Source organism: Vulpes lagopus, chromosome 10, assembly GCF_018345385.1.
Source record: "Vulpes lagopus strain Blue_001 chromosome 10, ASM1834538v1, whole genome shotgun sequence".
NCBI lineage: Eukaryota > Metazoa > Chordata > Mammalia > Carnivora > Canidae > Vulpes > Vulpes lagopus.
The window spans coordinates 60,659,120-60,674,539 of record NC_054833.1 but is presented as its reverse complement, the minus strand read 5'-3'; the positions used below and the strand labels follow the sequence as shown (position 1 = coordinate 60,674,539).

The 15,420-nt window shown below is 46.9% G+C and overlaps 1 protein-coding gene across 1 annotated transcript in view; it reads right to left on the bottom strand.

The window, feature by feature from the left end:
- The window catches only part of GLP2R (glucagon like peptide 2 receptor), a 52,155-nt gene extending 37,649 nt beyond the window's left edge, over positions 1-14,506 (bottom strand). The window contains exons 1-4 of the mRNA XM_041769786.1: positions 14,058-14,506; positions 7,366-7,453; positions 5,252-5,356; positions 2,513-2,634 (exon numbers count right to left, since the gene is read on the bottom strand). Coding sequence (XP_041625720.1) covers positions 2,513-2,634; positions 5,252-5,356; positions 7,366-7,453; positions 14,058-14,438 — 696 coding nt within the window. The 5' untranslated portion in view covers positions 14,439-14,506. The remainder of the gene's footprint in view (positions 1-2,512; positions 2,635-5,251; positions 5,357-7,365; positions 7,454-14,057) is intronic.
- Positions 14,507-15,420: the final 914 nt, after the last annotated feature.

The following is a 15,420-nucleotide window of genomic DNA, read 5'->3' as shown; positions in this document are numbered from 1 at the left end:
GCTGCAAATTTGGCGGGTGGGGTGGGGGGCGAGGGATGTCTTAAATCTACATACTACAAAGATCTTAGGATCTAGTTGTAGTGGCAGTGAACATACCTAGCACTCAAATCTCGGTTTCTAATAACATTCCTCTATTTAGAGAATCCAGAACTCTTTGAAGAAATAGCTAATTTGGGCCTGGAACAGGGAAATCATGAGATGAGCTTGGACCATCTTCTTGTGCCAGAAAATAAGGAAGTGCTCCAAGACCAGAGAGATTATCACAAAAGGACACAAGAGCCAGTTTGGAGGCGTTTCACTAGTTAAATTTAGAAAAACGCTGAGCATCAAAGTAATAATAGGAAGAAGAAGAAGAAGAAGAAGAAGAAGAAGAAGAAGAAGAAGAAGAAGAAGAAGAAGAAAGGAGAAGGAGAAGGAGAAGGAGAAGGAGAAGAAGAAGAAGAAGAAGAAGAAGAAGAAGAAGAAGAAGAAGGAGGAGGAGGAGGAGGAGGAGGAGGAGAAGAGGGGGAGGAGGAAGGAAATAAAGAAATTTGTAAATTCATAGCAATATAGAAAACTGAAAAGAAGGGGAAAGAGTCTTCTTATCAGAAGAATGCCCTCTAGTAGATATGGAAGAAATGACAAAGCTCGAATCAACTCAAGTCAGCATCATCAATAAAAGTTGTAATACTGAGAAAAGTTTGTTAGGGAACAAGACACATACATAGTTCCAAAGTAGCATCCTACCAATTACTGACCAGACAGAAAAGGAGACACTACCTATCATGGAGGGATCTGGCTGTCACTACCAACATCCAGTGATCATACGCAACATCATTGTAGTGTGACACCTGACATTTTGGTCTCCTGGGGTGATGCTATACAGTATACACAGCACCCATGAGGATTAAATTGAGTCTTACCAAGCCTTTAAACCCAACTTCCAGCTTAAGGGAACATAGAAGATGAAGGACTATGTCTAATAGCAACAAAGTTCTTCAGGGGGTCTTCGAAAAGCCAATCATGGGCTACGGTGAGGGAGACTCTAGATTAAAAGATAACTGAAGTGAACCTGGACTAGACTCTGGTCCAGGGAAGAAAAGCTTAAAAAAAAAATTGGAGGGGAAATCTGAATGAATATGGATAAAGCACTAGCTGATATGATGTTAATTGGAATAACAGTATTGCAGTTATGTAGGATAACGTCTTTGCTTAGGAAGGACCTGATGAATAATATTTAAGGATGAAATCTCATGATGCCTGCAAATCGTTGTCAAATATTTCCCAAAGAGAGACACAAAGCAAAAGCAAATGGGGGAGAGGGGAGGGATGTTAATACATTTTGACTTTAGATAGTGGGTCCATGAGTATTTATATTATTATTCTTTTTAACTTTCCTATGTGTTTGGATATCTCAAAATAAAATGTTAAAAAAATATATCAATTGAGATATGCTGTATGGAAAACTGAGTTTTATCATTAAAATCTACATATTAAAACTATAAACACATATACACACACACAGAAATACGATCTCTTTAAAACACAATCTCATTTATCGTACATAAGAACCCCCAGGGATCCCTGGGTGGCGCAGCGGTTTGGCGCCTGCCTTTGGCCCAGGGCGCGATCCTGGAGACCAGGGATCGAATCCCACGTCGGGCTCCCAGTGCATGGAGCCTGCTTCTCCCTCTGCCTGTGTCTCTGCCTCTCTCTCTCTCTCTGTGACTGTCATAAATAAATAAAAATTAAAAAAAAAAAAGAACCCCCAGCTGATGAGGCGTAAGAACATATTTTGTTCACCAGCACTCTGAAAAGACCTACTATCGCTAGCGTTTTTTTGGGCCAAATGTCAATCCATTATTAGAAACACAGGCAATCATGGCCAGAAGTTGGGGTTTTTTTTATGTTTTTGAGATTTGTTTTTTTAATATTTGAATTCTTGGAAATATGGCTTTTTGCAGAGGGGAGGAGGCAATGCCCCAGTCCTCACCTTTCTAAAGAGAGAAATCTTTACTTCCAGTGGGAAGTGGTTTGACTTTTGATTTGCTGTCCCTCGGGTCCCTGCAGACTTGAACCCAGAGGAGGCTTCAGGCATCCTGCACCTGCTGGTGAGTCCCCCGTGATCACCTGGGTCCCAGCCTTAACTGCATATCAGTATCAATGGGGAACCAGATACCAGTCTGATGACCAGACCCCAGCACAGACCCCTGACCCAGTCTCCATGAAACCATTCACTCAGGATTTATTAAGTACCCACGGTATGTAAATGCTTTTGCACCCCAGTATTTGGCCAGGGGTGAGAAACTGAGCAGCCTCAGGGGTGCCTATTTCACTCTTGCTGCAGAAGAAATTCAGCGGCTGCCAGAGGTTACTGTCCTACAACCGTGGACCTTCCCCAGGTGAGGCTGGGGCAGACCAGCAATGGGGGGAGGCTCCTTGTGTGGCCCCCAGAGCCAACCAGGGGGGCCCTGGTGGAGGGTGGTTGAGGATGATGCCCAGGGCCCATCATCACTAGGCCAAGCAGACTCACATTCTGTTCAGAGCTGTGGTCCTTGGAGCATTCGGAGTCATCCTGCCAAATATCCGTGGAGTTCTCCAGCATTTGCCAAGTACCCCGAGCCAAGCAGTATCTGTAGGCCTTTCCTGAGTTTTCTGAAAGTAAACACAGCTCTAGGGGAGAGGTCAGAGCACCCAGCCCACTCCCGAGCACGTGGTGAGGCCCTCATCCTCACCACAAAGCTGTGGAAAATCCCAGGGAAAAGAGATTTTCACTTGCCTTTTGGGGGCTCATTAGCATCCCTGCTGTTTATTTGGGATGGAAGGAAAAACACGGAAGCCTCTGCATTTCGTAACAAACCACGATCCACTAATGTCTACTGTGTTTACCCAAAGTCTCTAGAGCTAGAACAGTCCCTGGTGACTCAGAAATGTGAGAGCCCTGGAAGGTGCAGCCCAGCTGGGAGACATAGGATCAGAGAGGGGCGTTGGGTCCTGATGCCCAAGAGGCAGTGCCACAAAGAAGAGAAAGGGGTAGATGAAGCCTGCTCGGCCACCTACAAGCTTGGTGGCCTTAAGCTTGTGGCCCTCCCACTCTTGCAGACTTCTAGTTTCTTCAAGAGCTGAGGACAATACGGTAATGGTACCAATCTTCCCCAGTTTGGGAGAGGGTTAAACGAGTGCGTGCATGCATGTGTGTGCATAAGTGACAGGTTGGCACTGTGTCCACGATGACAGCTCCATTCTCAAAGCCCTTCCCCAAAGGGATCGTCCTCCCTCCTAGAAGACCAGGGACTGGACTTGCCAATGAGTATTGGAAATTGAACTTCCCACTCCTGACCCTGCATGGAGTAGGCCAACAGTAACTATTTGTTGAGTGTAATGGATGGATACCCGTGGGGTATTTCCCCCTGCCCACCTGAAGTCTCCTCAAGGGTGTCTAACTGCCATCTCAAACACCATTCAGATACTCTTGTCCTTCATGGTCTACGGCTGACATGGCAGTCATGCACATCATGCCTCACCCCGAATCTTCCAAAGGCTGTCTGGAAACAAGTCAGAGCCCTTCCTGGGCCTCCCACAAAGTCCTGTACGGTCTGGCCCTCAGTACTCTCTGACCTAACTTCCTACTGGCTCTCTTTCCCCTTCAAGACAGCCACAGTCATCTCGCTTGTTCTTTGTGGGACACACTAGATGTAAGCAGTGGGCACCCTGGGCCACCACCCAGATGATGGTGAGCGTGGGTGGGGTCAGGCAGGGTGGGAGCTCTTTCCCTCTCCACCTTCCAGCCCCCTGTCCCTCACCTCCCACATCATCTGACAAGTCTTGGCTCTTCCTCTTGCCCCTGCCTGCATCTGTACCATCATGCTCCCATTCTCTGGATCCCTTAAATCAACTTTTTTGTAAGTTTAAATTTTTAGTCACTTTTTCCCTTCAGGTGGAATGGACCTCCGTTTTTAGCTCTTGAAAAGAATAAGTAGGTGGAGGAGCAGTGTGAGGTGGGGGCAGGAGTAAATGGCCTGTTCCATGTGTCCTTGAGATCCTTGAACATTTGGGTCTTAAAGACCTTAAGGAATCCAGGGGCTTGACCTTAGTCTCAGCCTCATTTCCATTTACAAAGCACCTGCTGTGTGGCTGACTCTTCCTGCCTTCTTATTCATTTGTGGCCTCAAAAGTAGCTGTTGTTCACTTCACTTTCCGGAGCAGAAAACAGCTCAGAAGGGCTCTGGACACTTGCCCTAAGTCACAGAGGGTAAAAGAGATGGACAGGCGCTGAACTCCATGTGCAGTGCTCTCCCCACCCCACTGAGCTGGCTCCCACAGGGCTGCTTCCTCAACTATCCAGACTCTCCGGTCCAGCAAACTCCAGTATCTTCCCTTAAACGTCACATCCTCGTACCTCCTGGGTCTCTTCCAGCTGGATTTCACCAGAGGATAGTTCCATAGACTATGTCACTAGCTCTCCCATCAGAAATGCGTCTCTCTTCCTTGGGAACTCTCTCTGCACCAGAAGCCTCAGAAAATCGAAACCAAATTTAACTGATGATTTACCAAGCTGAAACTACATACAAAAATATCACCATCTTGCCTGCTTAGTAAGGCATTCTCACTTGGTTTTGCCTGGAACTTTCTAATCACTTATGTTTCTGGAATATAGTTTTTTTTTTCCTCGTTCTTTGGCCTTCAAAGGCAAAAGAGTTCTAGCCAGTAATTGTTTCTCTTCCCTTCCAGAACAAACCAGCTAAGAGGTTGGGCTGCTGGGGCAGGTGAGGATGGGATATGCTCCTGGAGTCCTACATAATAGCCACTTGCTTTGCGCTGAGTGGTTAAAGATTTCATCCAAGTCCCATGGGATTTAAAAGCACCACCCTGTAGCACCATCTTCCAAAGCTATCTGACAATTCCAAAGTTGTGGATGTGAGCATCCCAATCTCTCCTCCTCCTCTCCATGATGACTGTCACTGCAGCAAATTCTGTGGTAGCCTGGCCTGGACTCTCTAATCTTCCAATAAAACAGGACTGTTGCCTTAATGGAACATCCAGGCAGAGAAGAATTGCAGGCAGACAAGAGGAGGTGTCCGGAGAGGAAAGAAGGTATGTTACTGACAACTTAGGAAAACTTCTGTGGGGAAAGAAGACTTGAAAAAACCACTTGGTTGGAGCCCCCTCTCTCTCTCTCTCTCTCTCTCTCTAATTGCTTCCTGGCTAGTCTACCCAAGAGGGACCAGCCTTTAAGGAAACTGCCAGAAAATGGTAAAATAGGACTTACTACCTTCACTCCACCAAGGTAAGTATGAAGGGCAGGGGACGGAGACATTCCCTGGAGAAGAATGAGGCCAGCACACATATCGATCAAAGGTCCCATTACAAAAGGTCCCTGTGGAAAGAAAAGGTCCCAGGTGAGTGCCATGTTGGAGCACCGACACCACTGATGGAGGCAGAGCCCCCTTCCTGGCACAGGAAGCTGGTGTATCCTATGCAGGAACTAGCATTGCTGTCCCACTGTCCACATAGGTCAAGGATGAGGAGCAGCATGGGGAGAAAGGAGTGTTTAATGCACCCTTAGGCACAGTGGCTTTATCTACCCAACCTGACCCCTTGCAGTGGTCCCGTCCGTTATGTCAACGTGCACGTCACGCTGATGTTGGTTTATTTTACATGGGCTGAACTCTCACACAAGCTCAGAATCAGGAGAACACTTGGTGGTTCAGCCAGTGCCTTCTGTTCCATAGTTACTTAAGGAATTGTCAAGCCTTCAACCAATTAGATGCTGGAACACCCTCACTATAAAATGTGCAAAATGACCAGTGGATGGAGGGGATCTGCAGAATCAAGGTTCTTGGCTACATGTATTGGACACAACCTCTGTCTGGACATATTGCTCCATTTGAAGACCAACCGAATAATCATTATGAGACATTTGCATCCAGGGGATGATTTATACACTGGCACTTGGCAATGAGATGCTGATGCTAAAAACATACAACACAGCCTTATGGGCCTCCTGGGATGAAATTAAGGGGTTTCAGGCTGGATCCCAAATGCCCATAATGCAAGTTCCTCACTCCTGGGAACTGAGCATCATTCCTATCTGCTCCCTAATTGGGCTAGCCTGCAGGGGCCACTCAGGTTGGATGGCCACATCATTGACATCAGGACCCCACAGATGCAGATCTACCAGGTTATGAGCTGGCTCAGGGCATCCTGTGGAGCCAGCTGCAAGTGTCAGCACAAGGTCTGTGTGAAGCAGTGCTCACCTGGCCGAGCTGCTCACGGTATGGCTCCAAATTAAAAGGACGTGCCCTACTTTGATTTCAGAAAGCTGTATTCCCTAAAGAGAGGGGTGGTCCTTATAACAGATATCAAGCTTTGATTGCCACCAGCCTGGGCTTGAAGAAATATTCAGAGGGAGAGGGGTATGTCTTGAAGGCTGGGACTCTTTGGGTCAGGAGAAGGGAAAGAGAGTTTATGGTATCCTGTCCTCCTCTGTGCCCCTGAATGAAATAATCTGAAAGCAGCCAGGAGGATGGGGGTGTGTGTGTGTGCAGATTTCAATATTAAAATAACCAAAAAAAGAAGTCTTGGGATGCACCCAAAAAGTCTGCATGAGGGCAGGAGAGGCCATGGACTGATCAAACTATTAACATATTTGCTAGAACTTTCTAAACCTGGTGTAGACCTGGATAAGAGAAATGTTATGAATCGGATTCAGATAACACCTTGGGGGATGAGGACGTCCTCCCACCTATCTCCCCGGTAGAGTCCCAGGTTAATCTATGACAGTTGCTCATGTCATGCAATTTGGTGGTGAGTGTGCTGTGATAGATGACTTTAAATTAATAGTCACATCTATGTATATCTTGTCTCATATGCTCTTTTATAATGAGAGGTGGGGGTCTCTCTCCTCCCTTCCCTTGAGCCTGGATAGGCCTTAGTAACCATCTGACCTAACTGAGCTTGGAGGGGATAGCTTCTGAGAGGCTAAGTCATAAATGGCAACATGACCTCTAGTCATGCTTGCCTTGGCAACCTAGCCACCATACTGTGAGGAGCTGGGGCTATGTGGACAGGCCACATGGAAGTGTTTGAGCCAATGGACTCTCAGCTGGAGCCACCATCAACCATCAGATGTAAGTGTGAACAAGCCTTCAGATGATTCCAGCCCCCAGCCACTGAGTCTTCCAGCTAACTCAACACTGTAGACCAAAACCAAGCCATTCCCCCTGTGGCTGGTCTGAATTCCTCACCCACAGAAACTGTGATAGATTATAAATGATGATGATGATGATGATGATGATGATAATGATGATGATGATGATTGCTTTAAGCCACTCAACTTTGGAGCTATTTGTTACACAGCCATAGATAACTCATACACGTGCTTACCAGAAGGTTCCTTGAGCAAGTCTTTCAGACACTTCTCTTTGTATTGAGCCCACTTGCGAGTTGTTTCCTCAAGGAGGGATCCTGTAACCTGGACAGAAAAAAAACAAAACACGGTGACTCCCTGTTCACTACAGAGGTGGCCTTGTGATCATGTCATCACGAGTCTCAAAACCTGCCATTGACGTGACCATAATGGCCTGCAGCAAGAAACAGAACTTCTTTGGTATGTTATGCTTTATGTTAAAGATGCATACAAATTTTATGTTCATTCCATAACCTAATCATATTGATTTTAATACAGATACGAAAGACTTCCCCCCCAAAATCTTCAAGTGAGGCTGACATTTCCAGAGGAGGCAATATGCTCATCCTGAATGTGACATCCTACCAGATGAATAGTTGCATGCTCCTAAGATTATATGGATCTCCAGAAGAGAAGCATCACACTAAGAAGGATCCAATAATGTGTCAGGAAAAGGCTGGAAGAATTGCAGGGACTTGCACCATCCCACCTGGTTGCCTGTGGATCCAGAATCAAAGACTGGGCAGACAAATGCTCTGCTACTATACTTGAGGCCTTGGGATTTTTTTTCCTTTCTGACATTCCCTCCCCTAGAACCTTAAAAATATAGCACACACTTTTGGGCTTTCCAGATAATTTGAGTTGTATAACAACATCTAATTGTGCATCTGCACCACTTGCTTTGTTTATTAACAAAACAGTGGGTTTAAAGGGGTTTTCTTTTCTTTAATTTGCTCATCTTCGTTTGAGCACCTGTTGTGTGCCAGGCGTTGCATTCGGGAGGAACTGAAGGGGATGCAGTGATGGGCAAAACACAGCTTCCTTCTGCCCTAAAGGACTTAGAATCTGCTAGAGATAAGACAACTATATAACTGGCTGTCATACAAAGTCCAGTGACGTTCTTACCCTATCGTCCCTGGCTTCCAGAGACGTTCATCCCCGAATGGTTCAGTATTGGCACCATTAGCCTTTCTGGTTTGTTCCAGAAACCAGGAGTTGTCCTTGGCTTCTCTCCCCCCCGTCATCTAACCAGGTACCAGTTTCTGTCCTGTGCTTCTCCCTAACCTGCATTCCATTTCCTCCACCTCTGGCCTGGTCCACACTCCTCCAGAGGGATAGGTCCACAGAGCTGTCCTGCCTAAAGTCTTCCACCTGTGGCCTACTGATTTGACTTTACATCTCAGCCACCTCTGGCCCAAACCTCTTGACCCCAATCATGCTCTTTCATGACTTTGCATCTTTGCATGTCCCACTGGCCCTCCCTCCTACCCTCGTCTTCACCTGGCTCACTCCTGGTTCAACCTCCAAGGCTCAACTCAAGCCTAATGACCCCAGGTCATACTTGACAACCTCTGTGACTGAAGTCTTGAGCTGGGAACCTTTCTCCCCAGTGCCCTGTGACCCCACACATGACTAAGTCCTGCAGTCCATTGTGTTCTATTGCCATTGGTGGTTTATTTATTTGTTCATCCCCTTCATGACCCCATACATTCCTGGAGGACCGAGATGTGTCTTTCATCTCTGAATACAAACCCCTAGCACAGGCCAGAAGTTATTGTTCTCATTGTCCAGCTATAGAAACAGAAGTACAGGTAGGAGTTGGAGTTGGAGGAAGGATGAACACAGAGGGGCTAGATACGTGATTTGGGATAAGATCATCCAGTTCAACCGGCTTTGAGGCTTTGTGTCCTCTCACAAGGGGTAACAAACTCATATGTTTTCTTGGGCCAGGCAGAGAACCAGAAAGAATGGGATAAGACAGGTGGGTAGCAACAGGTGTAGCAATAGGTGTAACAACAGAGAGCGGAGAAGCACAGTATAAACTGGGGAGATGTTCCACCAAAAAGTCAGCATCAGGAACACCTGGGTGGCTCAGCAGTTAAGCGTCTGCCTTCGGCCCAGGGCGTGATCCTGGAGACCCGGATTGAGTCCCGCATCGGGCTTCCTGCATGGAGCCTGCTTCTCTCTGCCTCTGTCTATGTCTCTGCCTCTCTCTGTGTCTCTCATTAATAAATAAATAAATAAATTCTTTTTAAAAAAAGTCAGCATCAGAACCACTATATTCACCCATACCCCCCACAACAAAACAAAACAAACAACACAAAACAAAACAACCCAAAACCCAACCACCTATAAGCCCAGTGGATGGGAAGCTTCCACCTTCTGAGTAACTAGTCCAGTCTACCCTCTCCCTTCTCTGCCCAGCGTGCTCCAGCCGCCAATACTATGGAACGCATGATGGGGTCTGTGTTGTTCCTTTGCATTCTTTCCAGAGAATCACACAACCAACTTTTTGGATAAGAGCTGGTGTAGCCATCATTAGACCAGAGGTTGCCAAACTTTTTCAATTCATGGTGCCCACCGTGACTCCATCATTTTTCCACAGTACCCTTAAGCCAGAAGAAAAACCAAAAGTCCCATTTCTTTTGAGGAAGTAGGGCCAACCAACTTAAATATTTGCATCCTAACAACTGAGTGCCTACTGAAGATTGTACAACTTCCCAAACTTGGCAATCAGATGGGATAGCATCCCGTTTGTTCCCATTCTACATTGATGCTTGTGCCGTACTTGCTTTTTATCACAGCAACTGAAAAAAAACAAAAAACAAAAACAAAATAAACCCCCTCCAGCTTTGCAGAGATACAACATCATCAAAGGGAATGAAGCGTGATCTAATGCCAAAACCATGAACTACCTCGAGCTAATAATTTGCGGGGTTTTGGCAGATGTCAAATATCGCTTTGCTTCCCTTGAAAAATGAGCAGCCCTGTGAGCTCACAGCGGTGCCTTGAGGGACCTCAGCACACAATTTGGAAGCCATTATTTAACCAATAAATAATAACAATGACGATAATGATGAGGAAATAATTGGCATTCATTCCTAGGTTCCAGTCTCCCCATAGTACTTTCTGTCTCTGACTTATGGCACAAGAGTCAAGATGGAAGTTTATTAACACACTAAGAAAATAAATCCTAATGGGACCATAACTAGGATCTGTATTATTTTTCACGAGTTCAGCAAAGAAGGTGATGACCAAATCATCAGCTTCCAGAATCTCCAAGCCACTGAAGTAAGACCCTTTCTTGGATAGAGTGCTGTTTATATTCTCAGGGACCTCGCTGGAATTGGCCAAGGAAGAGACAATTAAAATTAGTCATGCACGTGAGCTGTCCCCAGACTAATCTGACCCTCTCCCCCTGCCCTTTGCCAAGACTGATGGCCATGATCAGGAGGAGGAGGAGGAGGAGGAGAAAGAACCCTACAAAGCACCAAATTTGGTCAATCTAGGGGAGCTGGACAAACAGACTGTCTTCCCAGGTACTTGGACAAGTACACGAAAAATGCAAGAGGCAAATCCAAGTTCAATCACAGCCAGATCCAAACAAGGTAAGGATGAAAGGAAATAATGCGAATGGCTGTTTTCTAACCGGAAAAAAATCGACTTGATCTGGATTTCTCTTTCCCTTGCGCGGGCAACGAGCATCAACGACTAACTCTGCCGAGGAGGGATCAAGGAAAACGGGGGGTAAAAAAAAAGACCTTCTGTGGGTTGCTTTCAATACATTTTATTGTAGTCTTTGTTCAAGAATGCGTACGCCTCTCTGTAAATCAAACAAAAAAAATTGCAGGAAAGCCAAAAGGGGAGAAGATTGAATCATAACGTTAGTATCAGAAATTACCATCTCCTTCTGGACTCTTCTCTCTGTGTACACGCTTCCGTTTACTTTTTTCTCCTTCTTTCCATTTTTATTTTAACCAAAAAAGGAAACCATCTTGTTTTGTGCTTTCACCAGAAGGTGCATAGTGAATATGAATCCATTGCAAGAGCCATACTCCTAAAACACTGTTTTAACAGCTACATAATGTTCTGTGAGTGAATGTGGTACACAGTTCAGTGTTCAAATCCTCTAGCGATGAACACTTACACGGGCTGAGATGCTTGCTAATATAAACGATGCTCTACTGAAAAAATTCACAAACATTTGAGCACATCTTTATTTGCTTAGGAGAAATTCTTTCAACTGGAATTTCTGGGTCCTAGAGTATACACATTTTTAAAGGGCTTTGATAATGTACTGCCAACCTATCCTTGCCAAGTTTTTTTTCTTCTTTTTTTTAATTTAAAAGTATGCACCTTTTTACGCTCCCATCGACAATGTAAGAAAGAGCCACAAATTTGCTTCTCAAAGAGCCTTAGAGAGAGAGTTTATGTTTTTTGAAGCCAAAGCAACTGTTAATTAACTTAAATGAGTCCAAAGCAGGGAGGGGGGGGTTGAGGACGGGTGGGTGGACTGCTTAAATTTAGAAAACCTAAACTATCCCTGAGAATTTCTCATTAAGTGAATTTTAGGAAGACTTCCTGCCAGAAAACATGCCACAATCATTTATATTCCATGCAGGGAAAGCATCTGTGAACAAAATCCATCATGTAAGTCGACACAAAGCCTTGTAATGTAAACATCATGGAGGAAAAATATGGGTTTTAATACCAAGAACCCGGGGGGGGGGGATTCATCGGGGTGATAGACGCACCCTGGAGGACAGACAGAGGGAAGAGTTTCTGAAGACAGACTGGGTGGCAGATGGGGGTGGGGTGGGAGGGAACACAGCTCACAGAGACAGTATTGATTAGGAAAAGACCAGAAGCAAGGAACAAGGTGTGGCTTTGTCAGCTTCATACTCCGGCCTGAGTAACTGCAGATTTCGCTGACGGAACATATCCATAGTCATATGTCAGCAGCTTGCCCAGGAATGCTAAGGAAGAGAGAACACAGGGCTTTGCTCCAGTGAGACATAGCGGCTCACAGGCCGCACAATCACAGGTGGTCACTTAACAACCGTGAACCTCAATCTCCCCAACTGTGAAATGGGCTCCGTCATAACACTTCTGCGAGAGGCTTGCAGTGGGGATTGCAGCCAGACAGACTGAGGAGAAAATGCAAAGTGCTGCAGCGGTGCTTGGCACCTCGTGGCAACCATCGCGCAGGATCGCATGTAGAAGGGGAAAGGAGCTAGATTGCTAGTTGCATGGATTCAGCCGGAATATGAGATGCCCGGAGGGTTGAAGCAAGAGTGTGAGCTCTGTGCAGAGTCTCCCAGCAATGGCCCCACCGCCACCCAGCTGGTGGTTCGCCCAGGGGCAGCCACCACGGCAGGAATTTCATGAAACCATCGACGGGGCGCACATCCTTAGTCCGTGGGAGAAATCAGATGCAGAGAATTCGGTAGGTGTTTTCTGCCTGTTGGGTCCCAGGTTAGAACAAAGAAAGCCCAATGAGGCGAACACTTACAAGATCAGACACCACGAACCGACGTCCCTAGGTGGGGGCAGGCGGGATTTGGAACCCCAGGGCCACATACAGGGTCGAACTACACCCATGGGCCAGAGAAGAAGAGAACCCTTCCTCGAGGCACTTTCATGGCTTGCATTTCCCAGATGAACAGGACATCATGGTCTAGTATAAAAATGGAAACTCAGGGGCACCTGGATGGCTCAGTCAGTGAAGCATCGGCCTTCAGCTCAAGTCATGATCTCAGGGTCCTGGGATCGAGTCCCATATCGGCCTTCCTGCTCAGCGGAGTGTCTGCTTCTCCCTCTCCCTCTGCTGCTCCCCTGCTTGTGCTCCCTCATTCTCTCTCAAATAAGTAAATAAAACCTTCTTTTTTTAAAGGAAGCTTAAAAAGGTAAAAGGGCAAAAGTCAATGTCCCTGGATAAGAATAAAACAAGATACCAGAATGCCCACCTGAAGAGGTTGGTTACATACATTACAAGACAACCTTGAAGTCTTAAACATCACGCTATGGGGGTACCTTTTACTGATACTGATACTGATACTGAAAAGCGTTCTCATCTGTAAGTGGGATTAGCAGGAGCTCCTCCCTCGTGGGGTGTAAATTGAGTTAATACAGAGGACACACCTGGCACCGGCCCTAGCACATCATGCGCTTGATTGAAGTGTTAGCTTGTCTTAGCTTTCAGTGTATTCCCATAAGACAAAAGCAGAGAGCGAGATAATATTTATAGTCAGTCTGATCTTATGCTTGAAAAAAAAAACAATAAAGTACCTGTAAATATATGGCAGAAAGAGGTCCAGAAGTATAAGCCCCCAAAGGTGAAAAAGGGTGATTTCTGGGTGGTGGGACTGCAATGATCTAGAGCTGGTATTTATGCATCTTCAGATTTTATACATTTAGTTTTAAAACAATGAACGTTCTATATTTTTATACTAAGAAGGAAAAGGAGAAAGGAAAGAAGAGAAAAAAAAACCATAGTCCTAAATACTCAAGCCTGAGTATTGTAAAATATTGTAAAAGCAGACAAGATATACAGGACCAGTTTAAATGCTATTTACAGAATTCATCCTGACATTGGAAAATACTTATAAAATGGTGTAAAAGGGAAAACCAGGATACAGAACACTTTATGCATCATAACTTCAGCCACACAGACACACACATAGAAAAAGGATTTGCAGGAAATATGCCAAAACGTTAACCACGATGACCTCTGAATACTAGGATTAGGGTTAATCATTCCCGCCTTAACCCTTAATAATATTTCCCAAATTGCCAACGAGAGGCCGCAACTGCCTATAGGATCAAAAAAGATGCAGAACTGACCCCGGCAGCAATCGCTGTGACAATCCAAATCATAAACCGCTCTTACTTGTTTGACGGAGACCAGGAGCAGCAGGGTGAGCACCGGCCTCGCGGGGGCCGGCAGGGAGCGCTTCCTGGAGGGGGGCAGAGGCCTGGGCCCCGGGTGGGCAGGGGTGTCCATGGGCAGTGTGGACTCGGGGTGGGGGTCCTCTCCTTTCCTTCTTCCAGGCGCTGCCCCTGCCCGATGCTGGCCTTGCCTTCCCCCCTGCAACTTCACAGGCGAGGGAGCAGTTCTGGAATAGTCCAAGATGCACCAGAGGCGGCCTCCTCCTGCATTCCTCCCGGCACAGCGAGGAAATGTTTGCACAAACTCTCTCCACGCCGCGCGCGGAAGGAGCGTCTGAACTGGTCTAGGGCCACCTACCGATGATTCCCTGGGGTTTCTCATCAGCGGTGGCTCATCTCCTCCTGGGCCACCCCCCCTCCTTCCAAAGGCAGGGAGATTTTTCCCAGACCTTCCCCAAGTCAGCTGCGCTCCCAGGGACTTCCTCAGCAAGGGCCGCCCGGGAGGAGAAGCCAGGCAGCCAGTGGTTCTGCTCCGTGCACACAGTCCGCGGGCTGGAGCCTCGGGTTCCAGCTGCTGAGCAACAGCTGGCACAAGAGGATGGGCCTCGCACCAGGTATGAGTGGGCATCTGAGCAAGGGGGCCCATTTCTTACCAATGCCCCAAGGGCAGGGTCTCTTCTGATCCCCATCTATGCAAACACTTGGAGGGAGAAAGCAGATCCAGGTCCAGGCCCTGGAGCCAAACCCCAATGGGTGGCTTGAGTTCTGTCTACAAGTGCAGGAAAGTCAAACACAACTCTTGATGGCCCCGTTGAGCCTCTCGATGCTGCCCAGCCCACCTGGCAGGGGCTTCCAGGGGACGCACATCACTTTCTCACCCAGCTGATGATCACCTGTTTCATTTGTCCTCAAATAACCCTGTGAGGTGACCAGGAGGTCTCCACTTAACAGCTGAGAAAATGAGGCTCAGAGAGGTTAGGCTGCTGGCCCACGGCCTCACAGCAGTAAATGGCAGGCCCAGGATTCCCAGAATCACCTGACGCAGCCACGTGGTCAGGTGCTGATCTTACCTCAACTCTCTAGGGGCATTCCCTTCCTCTGGCGGGCTCCTCTAGGGGCCTTGGAGAGGCTCAGCTCGGTCCTGATCTCCCCACCTCTCCCTGTCCAGGCTCTTCAGCCTCCAGATTGGAGGCCCAGGAGGCAAAGAGGTCCTGCCCGGCTGAGACGCAGGTCGGCAAGAGACAAGAAGGCCATGTTCTCATGGAGTTTGGTTTTGTTTTTCTCTCCATCCAAGTCGGACAGAGGAGCACACCCTTGCTAACTTACCTGAGTGAATGAATTCTGAACGGTGGGGGGAATACCAG